The sequence below is a fragment of the Haematobia irritans genome, chromosome 2 (assembly GCF_050003625.1).
Source record: "Haematobia irritans isolate KBUSLIRL chromosome 2, ASM5000362v1, whole genome shotgun sequence".
NCBI classification, from domain to species: domain Eukaryota; kingdom Metazoa; phylum Arthropoda; class Insecta; order Diptera; family Muscidae; genus Haematobia; species Haematobia irritans.
The window spans coordinates 86,109,730-86,136,980 of NC_134398.1; the positions used below are offsets into that span (position 1 = coordinate 86,109,730).

Sequence of the window (27,251 nt, forward strand, 5' to 3'; positions counted from 1 at the left end):
GCCACATCTGCTACATATATTGCAAAAATAACTTTTTTTTAAATATATTTCGAATAAAATTAGTTTTATTTCATTATAATCTGTCCACAGCTATTGATTTTGTTCATTTCTATCAACTATACTTTTTAATTTAACACAATAAGAGAAATTTTAAGAAAAATAAAAACTTAAAACACAAATATTACAATGTAATTACAACTCATCGAAAAATTTTCTTTTATAAGATTTTCTTAAATAATCTTGTTTAGAGGGATTATTTTTAATGCTCCAGCAATAGTCCGCCATCATATGCTTATCCCAGTGACCCTGGTACCGCTCCTCTATAGTGCTGATATCTTGATGGAAACGTTCACCTTGTTCTTCACTGAAGTCTCCAAGATTTTCAGGTTTTCAAGATTTTGATCTTTGTTTCTGCTGTTTCTGTTTTAAAGATTAAAAAAAAATTGTCAAAAAATTAAATTTTTTTTGCAAAACTTGAACGATATCTCTAAAACTACTTGGAAAATTGAAAAACAATGTAAAGACAGCTTAAAGAGAATATTGTAAGGGATTTTCTTAAATTTTTTTAATTTAATAAGTTGAACCGTTTTCAAGTTATTCCAATATATGTGGCCGAAGTGCCTTGATTTTGAACATAACGGTGTATCTCGAAAAATCGAGCTGATAGAAAAAAAACCAAGAGCAGATTTGGATTCAGCGACCCCTAATTACTAATAATTTGGTACAAATTTCAAATCAACACGAAAAAAGTTCAATTTTGTTCCCCTGTGTCATAGAGACCGGAATCTTGCGAACATAGACAGACGTACATAAAGTGCCAGATCGAATGAGCAGATTCTAAGTCTATGGGTACATATTTTATGGGGTCTTAAATCAATATATTTGGTAGGGACATTTTTTGATTGAATTGTCTAACCCCTCTACGCCTTTTCAAACTGCCTTTGAAAGCTATTACATAAATACAAAACAAAACATGTTCATATACCATTTGTTAACGTAATGTCCCTTACAAATATAAAGTTGCAAAATTTCAAAAAGATATTGTCAAAGTCATTAGTAAATATTGGAGTTCAAACACTGGAAATAGATGAAATTTTGAAATTTCCAAGATCGACTCAAACAGAAAACTGCAAAGAACAGACGATTTGTTTGGGGACCCAAACTGATGTTGTGGAATTGCATACATGGGCTACTCAAACAGAGAGTGAAGATCCAAGTTTACCCAATATTCAAGATGCTGCAACAGATACCAATGACATAATATCAACGAAGGTACTAGAAATACAAACATATCCGACTTTGGACTCTCGGGATGTAGAAACTCAAACTTTGGAAACTTTCAAAAGTCAAGATGCTGCTGCGAAGCAAAGGAATGAATTCAATGCCTCGATTGATCTGGAAGGAAATGAATCGATCAAAATATCGAATATATTCCGAAATATACAGGAACGCGAACGCTCACCGTTTGCTGCTACTCTCTCTACCTTTGCGACCATAGCTCCACCATCGTCTCTTATTTTTCCCAGTATGATATCCCATGCTCTTAGATCTGGTGCTGGGGCAGGTACTGCAATTACATCCAATCGTAGTGAAAATTATCTTTGTTTCTTAATTATTCGTTACTCATCACTAATTACGTTCAAAAACTGTTGCCTGCTACGGTCACCGATATCCTTCTACAGCTTTTGCCTTCATACAAATCAATTGGGATACACAAAATTATTGCCTACTCCGGCAAATGTTTCTTGTCGTTGTTCTTTGGCTAAACTATTTTTGTTTGTTTAATATTTACAGGCGGAAAATTTAAGGAAAAAAGTTGCCCGCATGGAGGATGAAAATGATTCTCTTATGATGCAGTTGAAAAAAATGGCAACACGTTCTCGAAGTATGATAAGTTGTTAATTATTCAATGTTCTCTAATTGCAAAAATAATACTCGTATAAGAAATAAATAAAGCAAACAAAGAAAATCCCTTTTGTTAGATGAGAAGGTGAAATTCTCTTGTGAAATGTGTTTCGGGAACTTTCCTTCAGAGGCCCTTCAGCTTCTGAAGGATTGTTCGATGAGACCATATTCTCGTCTAGCTGGCTTTTGCAAATGTATACTAATTCTTGTTATCAATGTTGTGCACCTCATTCATTCCAAAGTCCCAAATATTACTCACCCCTCGCCTGTGTTACATTGCCATTTTTTGCAGCTGCTCATGCCGAGGAATTTGGTCGATCAAAAATTGAATCTCATTATCCTCTAAAATGTTATTAAATTATCATGAGAATCCCAATGTTATTGTTATGTGTGTTACGCATGCGCTTTGAGTTTGATTCTTTTGCAGTATGTAGCCCTAACCTTATGAACTATTCTAGCCTCGGCGAATCGAAAACTTAGTCCAGCGCCTCGTCGTTTGGCACCAGAGGTTCAGGCCGAACGTGATGAAGGCATTTCCGATGAGGAAGATCCGGCAGAATTGCGTATTCTTTTAGAATTGAATGAACAGGAAGCCTCAATACTACGCCAGAAAGTGGAGGAATTGGAGAAACAGAATTCAGAGTCCAAGAAGCAAGTTCGAGAATTACAAGACAAACTAGTTTTGGCAACAGACAAAAAGGCTCCATTCTCCACAACCGAAAAGAAACTCAAGGCCTTGAATGACGAAGTTGAAAAACTACAAAAATCGCTAACGGAGAAAGACAAACAAATTGAGCGTTTGCAATCGACGGCCACATCAGGAGCGGGTTTGAATTCTAAACGTCAATTGGACATGGTTGAACAAGAGGCGGTAGTTCTTAGATCTAAAATTACTGCTCTCGAAACCGAGAATGAACGAATCCAGAAAGAAAATAAGAAATTGCAATTGACTTCTCTACGCAAAACGTCTTCTTCTGAAAACGGCAATCTTGGGGAACTATCGAAACTTAAACAACAACTCTTAACAGTTGAGGAAGAACGAGATAACCTGCAAACGAAATTGAAACTCGTACTGCAAGATGCGAATACCAAATTGCCTCCCCGAGCTGAAATTCGAGTTACAGATTTGACGCCAAAGAATCAATTAAAGAAATGGGTTGAGGAGTTGGATAACGAAATCAACGAAATGAGAGCGCTTATTGCCAATAGTGGTGCATATAACCTACAAAATTTGCAGTCTGAAAAGAAATCATTGGAAGAGGAATTGAACAGATACAAAACGAAACTAATGCAAGCTGAGTCTGATTTACGTAAGTACAAATTGACCTTTTTTCGATGTTCGATTAGTTGCAGCGTATACACAACGACGAAAAAATCACTTTTCAAGCTGAAAATCAGTTTATTTTTACGGTTGCTTCTTTTAATCAATTAAGGCCGGTACTATGTTCATTCTTGCGAAAAATTTTTATGGAAACCATTATTTCGCACATAGAAAGCGGCGTTTTTTTAGGTAGCTTGGAGCGCTATTTTACAGGGAGCGATATTGGATTAAGTTGGTGGTTGTTGCTTGTTTTTACAAAATAACATTTTATTTTTCCTTGGACAATTGATCTGCTATTCCTTTGATCCTTTGTATAGTTTCGGAACAAAAATATGGTCCGTGTTTGATTTATAAACCCGCACAAATAGTTTTTAATAAATAAATTATTTCTTAATTCACATTGCAAATGGCGCCGTGCTATAAACGTCAGTTTTTCAACACGAAAAAACAAAGTATCACAAATGGAAAAAATTTCGCAAATTTTTCGCATTTTTTGATTTTGTATGGAGTTTCAACGCGAAAACCGAACAGAGTACCGGCCTTTAATTTAGAAATATTAAATGTTTCGCAATCAATATATTATATCATTTCAATCCATAATTTTGTAGTGTTTCGGTGAAAACAAAAAAATGGAACATAGTACTCACCTTAAAATATGAAATTTAGCATCATATTTCCCCAAATCGAGCGTACAAATATATGGGAGCTATATCTAAATCTTAACCAATTTGAACTAAATTTGGCAAATATTTCTAAAATATTAATTCTACTTTCAGTGCAAAATTTCAAGTAAATCAGTATGAAGATCTCGGTCTCCGGTGGTCATATGAATCTAAATCGGGCGAAAGATATATATGTAGAAGTTACATCTAAATCTGGACCGATTTCAACCAAATTTGGCTTCTTGAAAAATGTGAATTAAACCAAGTCCAAACTGTGGCCTCTGAGACAAATGAAATCCATATCGGGCGAAAGATATATGGGAGCTATATCTAAATCTGAACCGATTTAAACCATGTATTATAGTAGTTGTGAAAGATACAAAAATTAAAATCGAAATTTTAAAAATAGAATTTTATGGTGGTGCACCGAAAAAAGTGAACTGGAAAAATGAACTACCTCGCACGAAAATTGAACTAAATTTTACTCCACATTTTGAGATTTCCACAAAGCATTGTTAAAACCAGGAAATTTTAATGCCCTGTTGTACTTTTTAACTGCAGTTCACGAAATTACATCATCTCATAGAAGAAAAATATAAGTTAAAGTAAAGAAGAAAATAATTGGCGTCAAATCATGACCATTTTAACCGTACAGTAGTTCATTCTTACTATTTTTGGGAATCGTACGAAAATCTTCTTTTGCTTTAGTTCATATTGAACTTATGTGTACGGTCATTGAACTTTATACTCATGTTTAGTTCATAACATTTTTGACACATACTTAAAAAAGTAAGATTTCATTAAGCTGTGGAAAATTTCGATAAAAATAATAAAATTTAACTACAAGCAAATAAATTTTTTCCAATAAAAATAAGTTAAATTTAGCGTTAGTTTAACTACGGAAATTTTTTTTCTGTGTGGGCATTAAAATGGATCATTTCAGCCCATCTTCTAGTCTAACCTTCAAGAATAATATCCATGATTGGAAGTTGCAGCGCAATTGCAGCCATTGATCGATTGAAGATCTCAATGGAACCAAATTATAAAATTTTGGTTTGGCTGGAGTCGAGCAAATTTTTTACGAACCCGACACCAGCAAAATCTTTCGACTCCGCAGCATGGTTAAACCTTAAATGCGCGCTGTGTCTTTTAAAAAACAACCAGAAAAAATTCGTACGTCTTAAAATTTTGACCGAATTCTATAAAATCAAGTTTGCTGTATTTCTTTCTAAAAATATGTTTTTCCGGAAAATTTGTTCTACTTCTGTGTAATGTGCACTCAAAAATCAAATTTTGACAAAAAAGTAAAAAAACTACAAATTGGAAGTTAAATAATATTTATCAGAGGTGAAAGTAATGTTGGTAAACAAGCCGTGTAGTGTAAATATATCTCTATTTACTACACTGAAAAAACAGTTAACCTACAATGAGGAAACATTTTTGTTAATTTTAGAAAATTTAGATAATTTAAAAATATTTTAACTAAACAGTATTACAATCGCTGATATCACAAAAGTAAGTAAATATTTTTCGACAAATTTAAGAAAATTTATTAGACATAAATAATTTTTTTCACTTGTTAAAGCAAATTTAGTAGTTTGAAGGAAAAAATTGGAGTTCAACATTGCAAGAATGTCTTTAGTGCCATACGAAGTTCAAGATGAGGGCATTTGCAGTAAAATTTACAAATTTTAAGAAATAATGAACTATGCTTCGTTTGTGTATAATTCTTTTCCGTTTTTTTGTCCATTTATCTAACGCACGCTAAATTTTTTTTAGAATAAAGGAAACTTTCTGTAAACATAATAACCCAACAAAAAAAGTGCTTCCAAAAAAGTAGTTTTGATCCCCAAATTTGTGATCCGGAAGTAGTGCAAACTTGGATCATCTCCAATGAATTTTCCATGTGCTTGTCATAGGACGGAAGTACTCCATTTTTGGATCCTTTGCATTGCTTTAGAAGTTGTGCCTTGTTCACTTTTTATTTTTATCAGTATTTTTTATTACACTTTTATTTTCTTATTATCCAAGTTTTACAAATTGAAAAACTTCTTCGCTTCCATCGGAGCACCATAACAGAACGCCTCAGCCACAAACGCCATTGAACGTCTATTAAAATGTTTGTGATATTAAAGTTGGCAACGCTGGTTAAATAAAAACACGCATTGTGATCGCTCCGTAGTTACTTAAAAGAAAAAATATTTTATGTAAGAAACTATCTGTTATCAAGTGTGATAGTTGTATAGAAATTAAAACTTCTAAAAAGTGCTTTCAAAGTTGGTCAATATGCCCGGAAAAAAACATTTTGTGTTCAGTGCAAATTGCCGGTTGATGTGGAGTATGATGTGGAGGATGATAATATCTCATGCGATTGTAATAGATTTTTCCATGCTCAATTCACGATGCTTGAAAAGAGTGAGTTTGAACGATTATTGGATAGTGACAACGAGGAGTTTATCTGTCATATATGTTAAGGTGATGATAATGCTCCTATTAAAGAAGTATTGATTTGTATAAAAGAGACATTAAAACAACTGGATCACTGGAGGCATGCCACCATGTAACCAATAACTTATGGTCCTCGTTTGAGGAGAAGAAACGGTTCTTAAAAATCGAAGAGATATGGGTGTAATGGCCATATTGGTGGGAAATTGTGGAGAATAAGCGAAATTGTTAAATGGGCTTGTTGAATCTGAAGAATAATTACTTTGAGGCGAATTTGTTAAGGTACAATGCTGACCCTAAAAACTGTGATTTGAACATAACGGCGAATTTGTTAAGGTACAATGCTGATAGGTAATCGTGATTTGAACATAACGGATGCAGAAGGTTGTGTGTTAGATACATCGGAAGTTCGTAATAACTTTCTTATTGAATCTGTTTGTTGAAATCTACTATTCCTATGGGCGGTACAGACAATTATAATCTGCTGAGGACGCTCAGAATGCATGGTCGTAGTTTTTCTTTTCGTGTAGTTGGAACTAGCGATATATATGATGTTATAATGACTGATTGCGTAGCACCGAGAAATAAAATAAATAAAAACACAAGGGATTTAGTTTTTCTTTTCAATGATGTTTCAATAAAACGTAATTTTATTGAATTTTTGGGAGATTATTATTTACCTTTTACAAAACAATCGTTGGACGGACGTAATCCAGAAACGAATAATAACAAAAGTTAGACGCCGCAAGACGGTAATGGCGCGACTCGTTAGAGAAATGTAACGAATTGTGCTGAAAGCACAGAGCTGCATCCAGAGCTTAGGGTACATTTTCTAACGAGGGGGAAATTATCATTTTACAATATTTTAAGTCCCCATCTAACGAATAAATTTTGACCATACGAATTTGAACTTAAACATTCCGCCCGCCTTGCAACATCCAGCTATGTTGTAATTGAAATTCATTAATTCATAGGATATTACATATGTACAATATATTGATATCAAAATAAATATAAAATGCGTTGTCAGTATCATTTTCAAATTGAGCAATTTTTTTTTATTAGTTCTTTAAATTTTTTCAAACTTCATGAATTCTTAACTAAATGCTCGTAGAGCCGTTGACCCGGAGGGTCTGAAGTGTCTGGGTTATTGGCCAGGATGACCTACGACACTTATGGTTGGCATTGACCTGACACTATCCAGCCAAACATCGTTAGCTGCGCCAATGGGAATCCAGGACTCGAAAATATTTGTGTCTTTAGAACCCGTGCGTAGACATCGGGCCCTAGAACCAACCCCACCCCGGAAGGACGGTAAAACCTTGGGTCGGCCAGCTGGAGACACTCGAAATGTTCCCGTATCGTATCTGGAGCCGACGACGATGGGGTGACAACACGGGTCAGGTCTGTTACCCGGGCAGAAAAAACCAATTTACTTTCTGCATTGTGTCGGGAGACAGCAACAAGCGGACAAAATGCGTCATGCGACGTCATCGCTGAGACAAGCCGTAGGCTGAGAGCTAAACTACTACAAATCATACTATACCCCGCACACGGGTCGAGGACAGCTCGGACAGGAATTCGACGATCGGGCAAGACAAGCAAGAGGACTATAGTGGGACCAAGCGTGACGGTTGGTTGTAGAACCAACATCGGACCAGATATGGGAGCGGTATTCGTGATACAGTACGCGGACGAGTTAACGGACGAACTTGACTTGGACTTTCTCTTAGAAAAATCGGACGATGGAGCGGAAGGACGTTGTTGCTGGTCGAAGGAGTGCAGAAGCGTATGGTGGCTCTCTCCGCATTCGCGACACCTTTCGCGACTATTGCAGGTCGACCGCATGTGTGACCTGCCCAGACAGTTGGAGCACACCCGATGAAGAACTACGGTGCGCAGCCTTTGCTCCAACCGCATTTTCAAGAACCTGCGGCACGACCGTAGATTATGCTTCCGCCTGCATAACACACAATTGTTCAAATGAAGCTTTGGGCTCGAGTCCGAATTTCTTTGGGCAGTCCCCGTAGGGGAAGACGAAGATTCTGCTGCCTTAGTTGCAGATACTTCAGCTGGAGCCGTATCAGCCCCCGACGGAGGGATAACTCTTTGTGCCGGTACTACCTCTTGTGAAGAGGCGACGACTGGGGTCATCCCGACGTCAGGGACCTGCTTGATTGCTGGTAACGGCTCGCGAAGAACCGGTGCAACATCATTTTCTAAAATCTCTCTTTCCTCATCGGACATCGGGACGTCATCCTCGTAGTCAGGGAGAGTCTTAACAATTTCCCTCATATTTTCCATTGTACTGCGAAAAGAAAGATGACGCTTACTATATGAACGATCGAAAACTATTCGGTCAGTATGACCAATTTTACCACCGGCCGTCTTACAACACCGTTTGCCGTTCTCACGTCAGCAACTCTAACGCGACCGTCAGATCCCGGGTGGACGTCATCCACACGACCTAACTTCCACGATGTAGGAGGCAATTGTTCATCACGAATTACTACCAAGTCCCCTACTTCGATATCACGCTGCGGAAATTTCCATTTATACCTTTTCTGTAAGCCTTTCAAATATTCATCTTTCCACCGTAAGCAGAACTGTTGCGACAGCGCCTTCATTTTCCTAAATCGATGCACCAAATGAAGTGGTGATTCCTCCTCTAACTGTTCAGGAGGCGCCAAGATCGGAGATCCTACCAAAAAATGGCCGGGCGTAAGTGCCACCAACTCTTGAGAACTTTCACTCATCGGGCACAACGGCCTAGAATTTAAACAAGCCTCAATTCTCGAAAGAACAGTCGAAAACTCTTCAAATGTATATTTGAATCCAGATGCATGTTTCCTAAAATGCGTCTTGAAGCTTTTGACAGCAGCTTCCCAGAGACCACCCATATGTGGCGCCCCGGCAGGGATAAACTGCCAGGAAAGCTGCTGAAACTGGTATGCGGAACACACCTTATCACGTCCCTCCTTAAGAACACTTCTCAATTCTTTTTCCATTTCGCGTGAAGCGCCTACAAAATTTGTACCATTATCCGAAAAAATGGTCTTGGGACAACCACGCCGAGCTATAAATCTGTGAAAGGCAGCCAGAAATGTTGTCGTAGACAAGTCTGATGTGGCTTCCAAGTGTATGGCCTTCGTCGAAAAGCATACAAAAACGCAAACATAACCCTTTGTTATCTTACATGCGCGCCCTATAAATGACTTAATTTCGAAAGGCCCCGCAAAATCAACGCCAGTCGTAGTAAACGGTCTGGTAAGTACAGTTCTCTCCGGTGGGAGAGCCGCCATGATCTGCGTACAAGACTTCTTCCTATCCAACAGACACCGTTTACACCGGTTAATAGTCGATCTAATCAAAGATGTTAAACGAGGAATCCAATACTCAATCCGAATAAGACGTAGAACCAACTGGTTTCCTCCGTGAATAGATATGTCGTGAACATATTTCACCAGTAACCTAGCGAATCTACTATTATACGGCACTATAATTGGATGTCGCTCACTATACGAAAGGGTAGGACACCTACTCAAACGACCATTCAACCTCATAACCCCCTCCTCATCCAGGAATGGATTCAATGACAACAACGAACTCCTGGAACCTAACGGTTTCTTTTCCATCAAACAACCGTACTCATCTGGATAATGAGCCCTTTGAGAAAGAACAGCTAGACGTAATCTCACTGCCTTTAATTCGGTTGCCGTCAACGTCGTGTCGTGATACACATTTCGACTAGCATGTGAATAATGGGTCCTTTGATAAAACCTAAATATATACGCGATGACTCGTAGAGCCCTATCTAACGAAGAAAATCTCTCTAAAATGTCCTCATAGTTCGTAAAAAACGATGCGTGAGTCTTGACCGCCCGTACCTCAACGTCAGTCTCAAGAGGGGTCAAATCACTAATATCCCACTGAGAACTAGCTGAGCACAGCCACTCTGGTCCATGCCACCAAAGCGTTGAAACTGCCAACTCTGCAGGCGACACTCCGCGACTTCCCAAGTCGGCCGGATTGTCCTCAGAACGAACATGGTACCAATTCTGTCCCCCAGTATTCTCCTGAATCCTACATACGCGATTCGCAACGAAAGTAGACCACGTAGATGGCGTCTTTCGAAGCCAAGAGCGGACGATCGTAGAATCCGTCCAACAATAAACACGTCGAAATTCAATATCTAACTCCCTGGCTATAGACTTGTAAAGTTCTGAGGCCAAAACTGCCCCACAAAGCTCCAAACGTGGCAAAGATATAGATTTGATGGGGGCTACCTTAGTCTTACAAGATAGCAAATGGGTGAAGATTTGTCCCTGCGGCGTAACCACACGAACATATACTACCCCCGCGTATGCTTTTTCCGAGGCGTCGGAAAAAACATGTAATTCTACCTCACAGTCTGTGGAGTAATTGACCCATCGAGGAATACGAACGTGATTCACATCCTGATAGGTCTCGACAAACTTTCGCCATTGTCGCTCAGTTTGTAACGGAAGAGACTCGTCCCATCCTATCTTATCCAACCAAACCTGTTGCATAATTATCTTCGCCACTATAATAACTGGCCCCAGCCAGCCAACAGGATCAAATAGCCTAGCTATAGCCGATAAAACCTCTCTCTTCGTAAACCGAGATTTTCGCTCAATCGGTTTCATCTCAAAATAAAACAAGTCTAACTGCGCATTCCACCTAATACCCAACGGTTTCGAACTACTGGCCTCAACAAACTCCAGTAATTTGGCGTCAACCAAATGGTCAGCCGGAAGCGATTCTAAAATGGCTAGCTCATTAGAAGTCCACTTCCTCAGTTCGAACTTTGCCGATGATAGTACTCTAATCAATTGGTCCCTAGATTCAACAGCAGTATCCACGTCATGGTATCCTGTCAAAACATCATCCACGTACATGCACCTTCGTAGAATATGTGCCGCGTGGGGATAGTCATCTTCGGAGTCATCGGCCAATTGCAATAACGTCCGTATAGCTAAATAGGGAGCACAATTCACTCCAAATGTCACGGTCTGCAGCTCATAGTCTTGTACATCTTTTTGTGGGGAGTCCCTAAAGACAATTCGCTGCAGAGAAGTATGGGCCGAATTTACCCTAATTTGGCGGTACATCTGTGTGATGTCGCAATTAAAAACGTATTTGAAAAATCTCCACCTCAAAATCAAATGAACCAATTCCAATTGTAATGTGGGTCCCACATAAAGAATGTCGTTCAGACTTTTACCATTTGAGGTCTTATGCGAAGCATTAAAGACAACTCGAAGTTTGGACGTCAATTTGTCCGGATTGATTACCGGGTGGTGTGGCAAATAACACACAGTTTGATCTGCAGGAGAAGTCGACGACACTGGTCTCATATGTTGCAAGTCCAAATATTCTTTAATCACCCCGTCATACATTAATTTTGTTTCAGGCTTTCGTAAAAGCGAAGCCTCACCACGAATAAACTGCTTCAAACAACTTGTCCGCGAATGTCCAAGCAAGACGTGTCCCTTTAATTCGGGTTTTATCGGAAGAGTCACTACGTATCTTCCATCGGAATCCCTATATGTGGTATTCTTAAAATTTTCCTCACAAAATTTATCTGCGGGAGAACAAATTGCCCGTCTTGGTAAGTCCTCTAATTCCCAAAACCGAAGAAGAGTCTTGTCAAGACCATCTTCTTCCATAAATTCAACAGTCGTTGAAAAAACCGTCACATTAGAAGTGGGAATTGAACCAGTAATGAGCCAGCCGAAGACTGTCTGTTGAGCAATCAACGAACCTAAAATACCAGACTGAACCCCCTGTAATATAATTCTGGGATACACGTCTGCCCCCAACAATAGATCAACCGGACGACTATCGAACAGATTAGGATCAGCTAAACGCAAATTTGGCAAACGTGACATATAATTCCGACTCACTTGGAAAGACGGTAAATTCCCAGAAATCCTAGGCAGGACCAACGCAGTCGCCTCTACCAAGACCGATCCATCTATGGGTGACCCTATACTCAGAGGGCAAATACCTCGAGAAGTTATCGAAACCGATTGATTCACGCCCGATATCGAAGACGTCGCACTCGTTATCGAAATCCTAAGCAACTTTTGCATTTTTTCGGTAATAAAGGAGGCTTCCGATGCTGGGTCAATAAGAGCCCGAGCTGGGTACGTCATACCCTGATGAACGATGTTCACCATAGCCGTCCCTAATAGTACCGACCTGTTCTGGGAAACATGAAATACTTGCCTGGCCGAAGTGCCAGACACGATTCCAGACGAAGTGGAAGGCTGCGGGTCAATCAAACCGCTAGAATCCGTAGGACGAGCGGCCGAAACCGTCGAAGACGTAGTCGCCACATTCGTAGAATGGGAAGAATCGCGATGAAGCAAAGTATGATGCCTTCCTTGACACTTCTCACAACTGCGAGATGTAGCACAGTTGTTAACGTCATGTCTACGAGATAGACAATTGAAACAACAGCGGTACCGTTTCACAGCAGTCAACCGATCATTCACAGAAAGATTCCTAAATTTCGGACAAACACGAAGATGATGGCTTTGTCGTGGACAAAGAACACATATCTTATCTACGGAATCTCTAGAAGAATGAGAAGTGTATTGCGAATTACGCGACATACACAGTCTCACATAAGTTTACATACCCTTGAGGTTTTTACCTTATAACTAAACATGTTTCTTGTTGTTGTTTATAATCCAGACTAAAAACATCTTCTTGAAAATTGACAAATACTTTGTTTTTCAAATTAATTTACAAAATCTAATGCATATATATGCATATTTCATTATATTTTAATAATTAATGAAAATACAATTTCTTAAATCGTATGTAAACTTGTGTAAGACTGTGTAGATGGCGAAGATTTCGGAACTGCATTCGTAAAATGCGTTCGCAGTTTCCTGCCATCAGTTTTCTTCGAAGCATCGATACCCTTCAAATCGCGGAGACACGTGAGTGTCTGAATCCTTTCCGTAAGAAAACGATCCATGTCCACCCAAGACGACAACGCAGACTTATCACTTATACCCTGTTCCCACAAAGTAACACTAATCTTCGGTAGACGTTGCACACACAAATATATCAAAATCGGATCCCAATCGTTCGTAGGAACGTTATTCACAGCCATCGCCGAAATACATGCGTTTATACCACGCTGCAAGTTCTTCAACCCAGAACTTGTCTCGGTGTCTAAGACCGGAAGGTCAAAAAGAAGCTTCAACTGATTGCTGACTAAAATTCTCAAGTTGTCATAAGTTTCCTTTAACGTCCTCCAAGCTAACTCGAAACTCCTATCAGTGAGAGGAAATCTTCTTACAACTTCACGGGCGTCGCCACTAGTCTTTTTGAGCAAATGACACAAGCGCTCAATATCACTCAGACGGGAATTTTTTACATAAACAGCAGTAAACAAATCCCTAAATGTTGGCCAAGACTGAAAGTCACCATCGAAAACCTCAATATCGCATGGTGGTAACGCCAAACTATGGACCGCACCATGGTCAACACCTAACAAAAGAGAATTTCCCGATACATCCACATTACCAGAACGAGCAGAAATATCCGCCACATCGGCCTGCTGTATAGGAGTTGACGCCCTAGGAACGGCTTTTAGACCGTCTATTTTCCTTTCGATAGAGGAAACAATACGAATATAGGCATCATAAGTTGCCTCATACTTGCCGTCAGCAGATTCTACCTTTCCCTTATCTGAATCCTCCTGAAGATCGTCTAAACACTCCTCATACCTCTCTTTCACTTTCTCCCAGAGTGATTTCGCCTCTTCGACCTGAGCCCTTAGAGAATAAACATCTAAATTCTCCTCCTTCAAAGAGCTAACCCGTGTCCCAAACTTCACAACCGCATCAGCGGCTCTAATGAATCGCGCGAATGTATTAACTGGCATATTGAAAATAATTTAGCGTCACAAAAATTCACAAAAACTCGTAAAGTATGTGAACACGCACTTATCGACAGCGAAAACTGGCCGAAAAATCAATAAATTTGCACAAAATGCCCAAAAATGCAAAAACAAAAATTTACAAAATTTTTCTTTCAGTGTATCAAATTCTCACACTGCACCAAAATTACCACAAAATTTCTTGAAGTGTAAACAATTGTTCGTAAAACAACCACTTCAAACTTAAAATCAAAAATTTCAAACAATTTGTAAAATATTGGACTATTTTTCTCTCAGTGTAGAAACAATTAATTTTCGTTCAGTGTACCGAATCACAAAATATTTTCCCCTTGTACAAAAAATAGGCAAATTATTCAAGTCAAATTCTAAAAATCTCAAAATTCTACTAAAATCTTCGAACTATTTCTCTCAGTGTATGAATGAATTTACGAAAATTACGCTCAGTGTACCGAAGAATACTGACTGCCGCCAATTTGTATCAAAACTTCACACACGAAAACCAGATGATCAAAAAAATTCAACAAATTATAAGAAATTATAAAAAAAATGTCTGTAAGACCAAATGTAGGGTGCACGGACTGTAAAATACACCTCTACACTTCCACGCCAAATAATCTCCCCAAAAAAAATTAAAAATCGCACATAATAAAAAATATAGAAATAAAAATATATACGTAATATATATGATAAAATAAAAATTATACGATCGTACCGGACCGCCTGTAGGGTGCACAGTGACCAAACCGATAATCTTTACTAATGCGCGTAACGCTAATGGGTCATACAACACGAAAACCCAAAAAACTCAATTTCAAAAATTTTTATAATTTTCCTCAAAATATTTACGACTCGCGGCCCCGTGAGGGTTAACAAATAAACCAAAGAAACACAGCTCAAAAAAAAATATGTATGTATATACGTGTGTGTATCACTGATCATACGTAGGTATGTAATTCAAACGTTGACTGCAGTGACGATTGATGTTTGTTTACAATAGTAATACGACCAACAGAGCCTTTGGAGTCTGCGTGTATTTTGTTATTGTTTTATTTACTTCAAGTTAAAGGCAACGTAATTGCAAATAATGTTTTGAAGTAAATAAGCACTGTCAACGTTTAAATTCACCACACAACACCAATATATACAATAGATTTTTCACTTTTTATTTTGATTATTCTTTCACTTGAATATCATTTAACAAAACGAAATCAAACAAACGAAAGAAATGTGCGTACGTATGTAGCAACGAATGTGTGCTTATTGAAATGCAATTTGCCGTCGGCAAAAACGAAATAATTGTATCGATGTTGTAAAACGACCGCGGTTTAAATTTAAAACACTCACGATTTGCTCAATTATTTTAATAAAACACTGACATACGCACCTGTGTGTTGATATATAATTATTTAAATAAATTTTCAATTTAAATTCTCCACAAATATGGCTGCAAACTGGCTGCTTTTTTGTTGTTGCTTCACAATATCAGCACTTTCCTTTGGAAAAGAAAAAGAAAACCCTTTATTAATTGCTGTAAGCAAGTATCCGGCCCGAAGGACCAATGATTGCGTAGCACCGAGAAATAAAATAAATAAAAACACAAGGGATTTAGTTTTTCTTTTCAATGATGTTTCAATAAAACGTAATTTTATTGAATTTTTGGGAGATTATTATTTACCTTTTACAAAACAATCGTTGGACGGACGTAATCCAGAAACGAATAATAACAAAAGTTAGACGCCGCAAGACGGTAATGGCGCGACTCGTTAGAGAAATGTAACGAATTGTGCTGAAAGCACAGAGCTGCATCCAGAGCTTAGGGTACATTTTCTAACGAGGGGGAAATTATCATTTTACAATATTTTAAGTCCCCATCTAACGAATAAATTTTGACCATACGAATTTGAACTTAAACAATGACGTTAAGGAAAGGAAAGAGTTCTGTTAGTGATAATATTTCGACTGAGTTATGCTGTGATATTTTATCACCTTATATTGCTGACATATTTAATACTAGGATCAATGAGTAGATATATCCGGAGATTTTAAAGTGTTCTAAGGTTATACCGATACCGAAAGTTTCACATCCTTGTACGCCGGAAGATTTTATACCGATTGTACTTTTATCGTCCATTGACGAGGTATTTGAGGGGATAATTTTCTTATATCTAGATCACAGTTTGCTTTTGTCAAAGGGGGAGGAACGCATGAGGCCGTCTTAGGTTAGGTTAAAGTGGCAGCCCGATTAAGTTTCAGACTCACTTAGACTATTCAGTCCATTGTGATACCACATTTACTAAAAGTACCTAAAGGGTGATACTGTCAAAATTTGGTCAATATAAACTTGACGTATTTCTCTCAATTTTGCATTTAAAAAACCTGAACACCCCTCATTTTGAAGGTGTGTGTGTGTAGAATGTTGCTCCTATTTGGATTTTGGAATTCACTCTTCAGTTGTCAAAATGCCGTCCAAGCAAGAAGAGCAGCGTATCAAAATTTTGCTCGCGATTCGCGAAAATCCGAGCTACTCGCACGCAAAGCTGGCAATATCGCTAAAAGTTGCCAAATCAACCGTTACAAATGTAATTAAAGTGTTTGGGGAACGTTTGTCGACAGCCAGGAAGTCTGGATCGGGAGGAAATCGAAAACCGGAAGCCGCTGAGACGACAAAGAGAGTTGCCGGTGGTTTCAGCATTTTCATGGCTTCCGGGACGGTCAACCAAGAAATTTACGTGAAAGAGTGTTTGAATAAACGTCTGCAGCCTTTCCTGAAGAAACACGGTTGTTCCGTACTGTTTTGGCCGGATTTGGCATCTTGCCATTACGGTAAAAAAGCCATGGAGTGGTACGCCGCCAACAACGTGCAAGTGGTTCCCAAGGACAAGAACCCTCCCAACACGCCAGAGCTCCGCCCAATTGAGAAATACTGGGCTATTGTCAAGCGGAACCTAAAGAAGACCAAAAAACTGCTAAGGACGAGCAGCAGTTCAAGGCAAACTGGCTTTCTGAGGCGAAGAAGGTGGACAAGGTGGCTGTACAAAATCTGATGGCAGGTGTCAAGCGTGAGGCCCGGCAATTCGGATTTGGAAAAGCGAAAGCCTAACTGAATATTTTTCCTGAATTTTATACTAATTGAATTTTATACTAATTGAAATAAACGATTTCACCGATTTACACGCGTCTTCCCTTGACCAAATTTTGACCGTATCACCCTTTATTACATATGGGCCCTTATAGTTTTATCCGCTGAACCTTCTCGATTATTTTCTTCTGTTGAACCAACCAGATTGTTCCAAAAACATTAGCAAACTGCTTAAGTTAACGTTTTCCAGGTCCACCAGTAATCTAAAGCTATATGCCCCTAAAATTTGCTTACGCCTTAAGGTGGGTATTAAGTTCGAGTTTAGCCGCTAAAATCGTCATTTTTTAATTAAAGTGAAAAGCAAATCAGTAAAAAAGGCCATAAAATTATACATATTTGTTGCAGATTTCATTATAACTTGATGGGGAATATCCAAAAGGAAATTTTCACAAAGTTTGTATTCCTCAAAATGGATTATTAAAGAAAAGTAATCGTGAAAAAATTACGATTGTAGCGGCTAAACTCGAATTTAATACCCACCTTTACACAAAATGCCGGACACTCACACAAGAGGTGTTTAATTGATTCCTTTTCCTTCGCATCATGCCAGCTCTTACAATAGTCATTATACGTCGCGCCAATAGCAGATATCACAAGTGAAATCTGACGTCTTGAGAACACTAGCATATCTAGTGTGCGGTTTAAGTTTAAATGGGCTATATTTGCGTGGTGTCGTTACAATACTTGCCATTCTCCCATCGAACATTTGCCATCATATCAGCCTTCTCACGCAGTAAGAACTTGCAGGTAGCCAGAGGCATATCAACAGATTCTAGTTCCCCTGGAATATGTAAGGTAGTCCCTAGCCTTGCCAACTCATCCGCTTCGCAATTCCCTGGTATGTTCCTATGGCCAGGCACCCATATTAGGTGAATATTGTACTGCTCAGTCATATAGTTGAGAGATTTGTGGCAGTCGATGGCCGTTTTCGAGTTGAGGAGCACAGAGTCCAAGGATTTTATTGCAGGTTGACTGTATGAGTGTATATTAATGCCAATTCGCCACCTCTCTTATTGCTAATATTTCAGCCTGATAAACACTACAGTGATTAGGTAATCTTTTCGCTATTCGAAGTTCCAGATCTTTAGAATATACTCCGAAACCCACTTGTCCATCCAATTTGGAGCCATCAGTGTAGAAATCTATATATCTTTTATTCCCCGGGGTCTGTGTACACCACGCTTCACTGTTGGGAATTAGAGTTTCAAACTTTTTGCCGAAAAGTGGTTTCGCCAGAGCGTAATCCACTACGTTAGGCACATCTGGCATTATTTTGAGGACCAAACTGTGACCGTATCTTTTTTTCGACCACAACGATAGCTCATGCAACCGTACAGCCGTTGTTGCAGCAGACTGTTTGGCCAAAATGTCTAAAGGTAATAGATGCACCACCCCCCAAAGATATTGGCTTAACCGTGGGACTTTTGCAATCTTTGCAGTACACGACTAATTCTGTCTTTGCAGGATTTACCCCAAGACCATTCTCTTTCGCCCATTTCTCAGTCATCCGGAGGGCTCTCTGTATAATATCTCTGATTGTGGATGGGAATTTTCCCCTGCTAGAGTCATATCATCTGCGTATGCCACCATTTTTATCCTTTCTCTTTCTATGGAAACCAGAAGGTTGTTTATAGCAACATTCCAAAGAAGAGGTGATAGAACTCCACCTTGGGGAGTGCTTCTGTTCACATACCTTTGTATGTTTCCTTGTCCTATTGTGGCTGAAATACGTCTCTTCATTAGAAGTTCGAGTAACAGTCTAAGTATACACGGATCAACATTCAGAGTTGTCAGTCCATTTAATATCGAGCTCGGATGGACGTTATTGAACGCCCCTTCGATGTCTAGAAACGCCACGATTGTGTATTCATAGACAGATAGTGAGCTTTCAATAAAGCTGACTAGTTCATGTAATGTGGTCTCAGTTGACCTGCCCTTCGAGTATGCATGCTGTCGTTTCGAGAGCAAACTTGAATCGACGCTAGTGCTAAGATAAATATATATCATCCTCTCCAGAGTCTTAAGTATGAATGAGGATAAGCTGATTGGTCGGAAATCTTTCTCACTCGAGTGAGAGGCTTTTCCCGCTTTAGGTATGACCACGACTTTTGTATCCCTCCACTTTCCTGGAATATGTGCTAAGCGGATACATCCTGTATATATCGCCGACAACCAGGGGATAATTCTGTCAGTCACTGCTTGTAACTCCGTCGGAGTAAGTCCATCAGGTCCGGGGGATTTGAATGGTCCAAAACTATTTAACGCCCATTTTATTCTAGATTCCGATACAATTTCCTCGATAGGAAATGCCAGGTGAGCAGCTGTGGCACCGCCAGAACCTGGCTCAATCGTCTGATTTCCAGGAAATTGTTGTCCAATAGTATCTCCAGCGTCTCCTCACTGGACGTTTAAGCGCGTAAAAGAACTGCTACACTTGCCTTCTCTCAAATCTCAATTGATTTTTGTGCACAGCAATTATAGGTTTTTATGTGAAGTAATAAAAAAACTAGGACCAAATTCTTTGGCAGATTCAGTCGATTTAATAAATAATTTTGTTAAGAAAATAAATGATGTAGAAAGCACTTCGATGTTTTGATTTAAAATAATAATAAAAATGTCTTAAAAATTGGGAAAGTTCCACTACTTTTTATACCAACCGGAAAATTATTGAATTCAACACTGCCTGCAAAATCCACCCTTTGTTTTTTCATTTTAGTCGACACGGTGCTCGATGAGTTCCTAGTGTTATGTATGTTCGAATTTTAATTAAAATTAATTGACAGATGACTCATAGAAATCAATGACTTATACACATATAAAAGTAATTGTTTTTGGTATATACCCCTAATAGGAAGTATACCTCTGGCAAGACCACGAAACAGAGATGTGGTACTGTGACGAGCAATCAAATCAAAAACACATTTAAGAGATTTGTTCTGAACAGATTGTAGAACTTTCAAATCATTACAGCTTTTGTGAGAATAAACCACTGCTAAGTACTCCAAATGACCATGTATCAAAGCATTGTAAACCAGGAGTTTCGTCGCAACAATTAATTTCCGCTTAAGCGTATACAGCATCCCAATAGCAGACGAAACCTTCGATTTCACCGATTTAAACCTAAATAATTTACACCCCACTAGACCAATAGTTCGATCGAAAACTTACTAGCAGTATTCAAAACCAGTCTGTTTAACCTCATATACTCATTAGCAAGTGCATAGTAGGTAGGGTCACGGCCAGAGAATGAAGCCGACCCATTTTTGCCGGCGGCGGCTGACACTAATTTTTTGCCTCCGGCGGCGGCGGCTTGATGGCTAAGCCGATATAAAATCGTCTATTCGGCGGCGGACAATTATCCATTATAAAATCGATTTGAGGTAATCCGAATGGTAATGAGATTAGTTGTACAACCAAACTTACAATCAAATTTTCATTTCATTTACATTTTCTGAGCTAAATGGTTGCAAAGCTATTATAGAAACATGATACTGATGAATTTTGGGTTGAAAGTTAAACATTTTAACAAAAAATACAACAATTATTAATAAATTTTTCTGATTTAAATCAATATTTTTGATTACTTGGCGGCTAATTATGAGTCGAGATGAGTCGATATATTCGGCGGCGGCTTCGGCTGGAAGAAACTGGTCGGCGGCGGCTAAAATCGGCGGCGCGACTCGGCGGCTTCATTCTCTGGTCACGGCCTAAGGCAAAAAAAAAAGTTGATGCAGTCACCCCCCAGTTTTGTACCATATTTGAAGACAATTTCAGAACACGAAAACTTTTGTTTTTCCGTGCACCCTACGACCCCCCGAAATACAATTTACTGTGCTGTGTCGTCATTTGAAGTCCGATCGAAAAGAAACGCATATCGTTGTTCATGGTTGATCAGGGGCTATATTTCGTGCATTGGTCATTTTTGACTCCGACGTCAAATTTGATTTTTAATTTTTTTATTTCGCTTCGTATACCCCTATTATGCCCATTTCTTATAACCATTATAAAGATCTTATCAAAATATGAAACTTTTGCTTTGGAAGTATTTAATTATATTCATAAACAAAAAAGTTACAGAGATTTTAAAAAGTCAATAGGTCACCCTACACCATCAAATAGCTTTTGCTGTGTTGTCATGATATCCGATCGAAAGCACATGCACATCGTTATTCATATCTACGAAATTAATTTGAAAGGTATTTAATACACACAAACTGTTTATCTGTAAATTTCTAACCGTATCATTGTATACATACTCGTTGTGTGCACTATGGCATTTTCAGCGTTATGCAAAGTGCATGTGTTTTTGCTAGAACAATTTGAGAACAGTAGGCTCTCAAATTGTTCTAGCAAAAAATCTAACAAACACTTTCGCTACATGATTTCTTAAGTCTGTCCATATTTTTGTGAGAGAAGGCTGTTGATAGTATTTGAAAAAAGTGAAAACAAAATGAAATTCGAAGCTCGGGTTATCGACAAAACTAAATTACCAACAAATCATCAAGTTATTGAATTCCTTTTATATTTAAAGAAAGCAGGTTAAAAATGAATCTACTAGTCATGTTACAGACGATAAACGATTGGGTTATATAATATCCAAAATTAAAAGTCGCCAACAACATAGTAAACTTGATTCTAGACAGGATTTGTTATAAATTAATTCTAAAAAGTTGTTAGCCGCATAATAAAATTGTACAATTAATAAACATGAAATGTACTCAAATCAAATACAAATCTAATCTAATATTTTCTTGTTTAAAGTATTTACTCATGTGACAACATTGCTCACCATTGTGAAGATGACAAGAAAACGCAAAAAAAAATACGGCGTAGTCAGATGTTGAAAGGCAGAAATTTAACCAATGTGTAAGCAGCATAACGATCTTCGTAATTTTCCACAATTCCGTTACCACTTACTTTTATTGTTAGATTGATTGTTAGATTTTAAAACAGTAGGCTCTCAAGTTGTTCAAGCAAAAACACAAGAACTTTGCATAACGCAGAAAATGTCGTAGTGCACACAACGAGTATGTATACAATGATACGGTTAGAAATTTACAGATAAACAGTTTGTGTATATTAAATACCTTTCAAATTAATTTCGTAGATGTGAATAACGATGTGCATGTGGTTTCGATCGGATATCATGACAACACAGCAAAAGCTATTTGATGGTGTAGGGTGACCTATTGACTTTTTAAAATCTCTGTAACATTTTTGTTTATGAATATAATTAAATACTTCCAAAGCAAAAGTTTCATATTTTGATAAGATCTTTATAATGGTTATAAGAAATGGGCATCATAGGGGTATACGAAGCGAAATAAAAAAATTAAAAATCAAATTTGACGTCGGAGTCAAAAATGACCAATGCACGAAATATAGCCCCTGATCAACCATGAACAACGATATGCGTTTCTTTTCGATCGGACTTCAAATGACGACACAGTACAGTAAATTGCATTTCGGGGGGTCGTAGGGTGCACGGAAAAAAAAAAAGTTTTAGTGTTCTGAAATTGTCTTCAAATATGCTACAAAACTGGGGGGTGACTGCATGAACTTTTTTTCGCGACCCTATCTAGTGCATAGCCCCTTTCCATTTCCATTTTGAGGATAGTATCATGTTTATATGGATATAAAATCGATATGTCATCAGTAGGGCAAAGAATCTCATGCACTAAAAAATAGGAAATATGCGCATAAAACGTGCACTTAAAATAGGAAATTATGCAAAAAAAAAAAAAAAAAAACAGGAAATATGCAATTAGAAATATTTTTTAAATATTTTATTTTAAAAATAAATATTGCAAGTAATTTACCAAAAAGGCTATTAACAATTCAATAAATAGCTTAATACACGCAAAGAAAAAAAAACGTTTGGAAAACGTGTACCGAAAACGTTTTTCTTTTGTTAAAGTTTTTTGAATTGCTTCGAAAATTTTAAACTTTTATCACCAAACGAATTCGTTTGTTACAATTTTTTTATTTTTTCAATAAAAAAAGTTATTTTTGAAACAACAACACAGTCCATTTCGTTTATATCAAACACTGTTCTTTTCTGACCTTAGGTCTTTAATAAGACACATTTTACAGTTCAAAATTTAATATACTACAATGTAATGTTGAACATTTTTTCGGAATCTTCCGAACATATCTGGAATATATGTAAACAAAAAAAAACTTTGGTCGAAGCAGGGATCGAACCCACGACCCTTGGCATGCAAGTCGGACGTAGCAACCACTGCTCCACGGTGCCAAACTAAATGTTTGTTTCTGTTAAATAAACTTTATTTATTCGGTTCGTGGGCGCCGCAAGCTATGCTACACAAATAAAACGTATATGGATATTTATCTATTGATGACCATAACAGGTACATAGCTCAGTGGTTAGTGTGTTGGCTTACAAAGTGCATGGTCCGCGGTTCGATTCTCCGTCCAGGCGAAAGGTAAAAAAATTAAAAAATTTATAAAATCGTATAATTTCTCCTACATTGTTGGTATTACAGGAAAAGGTGTTAAGAACTAAAAAATCTCGGGGATGTGAGAGAAGATGCAATTAGCAAGAAAAAAATTTTTTTTTTTGAGTTTGTCTTTATGAAATTGTTTTTACATCCTGGAAAAGAATAAACGTTTATCAGAAAAAGTATATACTTTTTTTCCAAATACACTTCCTTACAGCAAAAAGCAAATGAGAAACGAACTTTGTTTGTCTAAAATTTCGTTTGGGAGGAAAGAATTATTTTTTTTACGTGTATGTTTACAAATACAAAAATACATAAAAAGAAAAAAATCCATACATTGAAAATGTGTTAAAGTATAATTAAATAAAAATAAAGCAACTAAGTCCATAAAAGAGAGATCAGTTTTAATATATTGCGTTATTGGCGTAAACAAGGTGTTTTTAGGTTTTCAAACACAAAGCTTTCCCCATTAGTTAGGTCTTAAAAAGTTATTGTACTAAGAAAAGAGCGCTCACCATCAACAAATGTTACAGGAGTATATTTAAAAACCAATATCTAATATTCCTGCTATTTTCTTCATTTCAAGGAAACCTTTGTTTTTAAGAGAACATTGGTTTATTTTTCCATAATTTTTTGGTCAAGTGCTTCTTTGAATCAAAATCTAAATTAAATTGTGTACTATTGTATAATTACATATAGCATATTGTATATGTTTGCAAGTTATTAAGCTGGTGTATATAAATCTATTTTTTTTACTTCCGAAAAATTATTTTGATTGTACACTCAAAAAAAGTTTAATTGGATCTAAAGATTTTGACCTTCCCTTAAGGATTTTGATATTGACTCCGACCTAAAGATGCGGCTTCTTTAAAATAAAGACATCTTTGACGGACCTCTCTGGCTTTAAAACTAGGATAAATAAAATTAAAATTGGATACAGATCTCATTCATCGAATTTTTATCCTCTTTTTGCGATATATTAATAAAAGTATTTATGTACAAACAAATTCCAATTTATAATCCAAATTATGACAGGTACTTCAAAGTAAAAACAGTTTTCTTAATGTTAAAAAAAACTTTAAACCAAATATGCAAATCCTTAAAATAAGGCTTAGCCTATATTTGAAGCTTTTTTATCTTAAATTTAAAAATGCAATATGTCAGTTGAGTTAAAGACGATTTCTTTAAATTAAAAATGTTTTTCTTTATTTAAGAAAAATTACTTCAAAAATATACAACTGCAGCAGAGAGAGACGGAAAATATCAAGATTCGTGTCCTAAATTTAATGAAAAAAATTTTAAGCAAGGATTATAAACATTCATTTAATTAAAATGTCATTATTTTAAAGAATTTTGTCCTTAACTTTGGGTAAATTTCGATTCCTAAAATTTAAGTTGCATAATCTTCCATATTAGGTCAATATTTTTTTCAGTGCAGATAATTTTATTCTAATGTATGTTGGTAATTAAAAGTTTTCAACTTGCTCCTTAAATGTCATTTGTGACGCGGAGCGATTTTTGTAAATAAATAATACTTATTAAAAAAAAACCTATTATGACCACTGCATGACATTCTAACTACTTCCTGAGATGTTCTTTATTATTATGAATGAAGAAATAAATAACGCTGGTTCAAATCTCATCAGCGGTAATTTTTTATTAAATATTTTTCTAAAAAAATGTTCTTTATGCTAAAAAAACTAAAAACAATGTGTTTTAGTTTGTTTTTTTTTAGCATAAATTTTTTGTATAAATTTATATTTTCAATTAAAGATCAACAAAAAATTAAAAAACTATCGTAATTTGTAAAACCTTCTCAAAAGAACTTCAATCGAAGTGAAAACGTTCAAATTTCAGCGGGGATGAATTTTTTTTTATTATTTTTTTACCTTTTTATTGATTTTCTATTCTTATTTCCAATATTTAATTTAAACTCAAATTTTGGACAATTAAATCTATAGGAGATACCAGGACCCGTATTTTTTTTAAGATACAACTACTATTTTTTCAAAAAAAGCATATAATTTATTTTTTTAACAAGTGTGGATGCACGCTGAAAAAAAAGTATTTACGTAATATTAAGGATTAGGCAACCTACAGTTTAGGACGCGCAATTTAAAAATATTAAGGACAAAATTCTTTAAAATAATGAAATTTCAATTAAAATAATGTTTATAATTTTTTATTCAAAATTTTTATCATTAAATTTATGATACACATTTTAGAAATCTGCGTCTCTCCATTAAAGTCGCATGTCTTTGAACTAAGGCAAATTTTCTTTAAAGTAAAAAAACACATCTTTGATTTAAAGAAATCATCCTTAAATCAATATAAAAATTTGGGTTTAAAGTTGTTTTTTTTTTTTGAATTAGGAAAGCATTGTTAGTTTGAAGTATCCGTTATAATTTGGATTTTTAAACTAGCATTTGTTTGTACGTGAATAGCTTTATTAATATACCGCGAAAAGAGAATGAAAATTTGACAAATGATATCTGTATCCTAATTTTAGTTTTATTGTTCCTAGATTTAAAGCCAGATAGGTCGCTACAAATGTCCTTATTTGGCTCGGAATCAATACCATTCTTAAGGGAAGGTCAAAATCTTTGGATCAAAGTAAAATTCTTTGGGTACAGATATTCTTTATTCACCATTTTGCATATTATATATTTTTCGGAGGAATTTGTGACCTTTTGCATTTAAGGGTTAATGCATATATTGTGGAACTTAGGTTGACCTCCCTCATCTTTTTTCTGCAAAATCATTCTGGAATTGTTCCGAATGTGGTTTACAAATGTTCCGAATTTGGTTTATAATTTCTCCACCTTTTAAAGTGTAAGATGTTTTTTAAAACCCTAAAATTGGGGGAAAACGCCAAACCTGACAACATTTGTCCGTCGTTTCGATTAATTATTTAGAATAATAAAAGATAATATTCAGTTCCAAATTTTCATGATATATAGTCGTAAAATTTCCAAAGTCTGATCCTATTGGTAGAGAGTTTCCTTCATCGCACCCTCAAAAAAAAAATCGCTTCTGTAACATATACTCCCAAACACATTTTGCTTCAAGCATATAAATTTTTGGGTATTGGCCAAACATTTATATATTTGATTTCTTCCAATATATAATATGTTTGAAAGCATATTGGTCTAAACAATATAATATGGTTGGGTAGTATAAGTTCCAAACATTATGTATTTTTCCATCCAAATTCAATAATGTTGTCTTCCAAAAAACTATATGTTATTATGTGAACATATAATATGTTTGGAAACATTTTGAACCCAAAAATATTATATGCTTAGAAGAATTTTCTCCCAAAGAAGATTGTGCTCAAAAATTTTTTTCTGCCTAATTGTATATTCCCTCACATTTT

General features: G+C 36.6%; 2 protein-coding genes and 1 long non-coding RNA gene across 11 annotated transcripts in view; 2 read left to right on the plus strand and 1 right to left on the minus strand.

Moving 5' to 3' along the window:
* The window catches only part of LOC142225696 (uncharacterized), a 96,820-nt gene that overhangs the window by 57,653 nt on the left and 11,916 nt on the right, over positions 1–27,251 (plus strand). For 5 of the 7 annotated variants that reach the window (XM_075295533.1, XM_075295537.1, XM_075295535.1 and 2 more), the window contains 2 exons: positions 1,021–1,564; positions 2,364–3,215. In XM_075295533.1, coding sequence (XP_075151648.1) covers positions 1,021–1,564; positions 2,364–3,215 — 1,396 coding nt within the window. Of the gene's footprint in view, positions 1–1,020; positions 1,565–1,794; positions 1,886–2,363; positions 3,216–27,251 lie in introns of all 7 variants that reach the window. The other 2 variants (XM_075295538.1, XM_075295539.1) reach the window with 1 other exon arrangement.
* LOC142225698 (uncharacterized) lies at positions 94–16,181 on the minus strand. Of its 3 annotated transcripts, none has more exons than XR_012719367.1 (3): positions 15,951–16,181; positions 15,660–15,768; positions 94–420 (listed from the first exon to the last, which is right to left on the minus strand). XR_012719367.1 is itself a non-coding variant. In XM_075295540.1 (3 exons), exon 3 carries the CDS (start codon positions 8,635–8,637, stop codon positions 7,507–7,509), a length of 1,131 nt encoding a protein of 376 aa, XP_075151655.1. In that variant the 5' UTR covers positions 8,638–8,641; positions 15,660–15,768; positions 15,951–16,181; the 3' UTR covers positions 6,943–7,506. The 3 variants fall into 3 exon arrangements, 2 of the variants coding, with proteins under 2 accessions (XP_075151655.1, XP_075151657.1); XM_075295540.1 differs by lacking the exon at positions 94–420 and adding an exon at positions 6,943–8,641; XM_075295542.1 differs by lacking the exons at positions 94–420; positions 15,951–16,181 and adding an exon at positions 6,943–8,641 and having other exon boundaries at positions 15,660–15,798.
* On the plus strand, positions 21,119–22,668 carry LOC142225699 (uncharacterized). The gene is made up of 2 exons (XR_012719368.1): positions 21,119–22,441; positions 22,522–22,668. It is a non-coding gene; the product is annotated as an uncharacterized LOC142225699 (long non-coding RNA).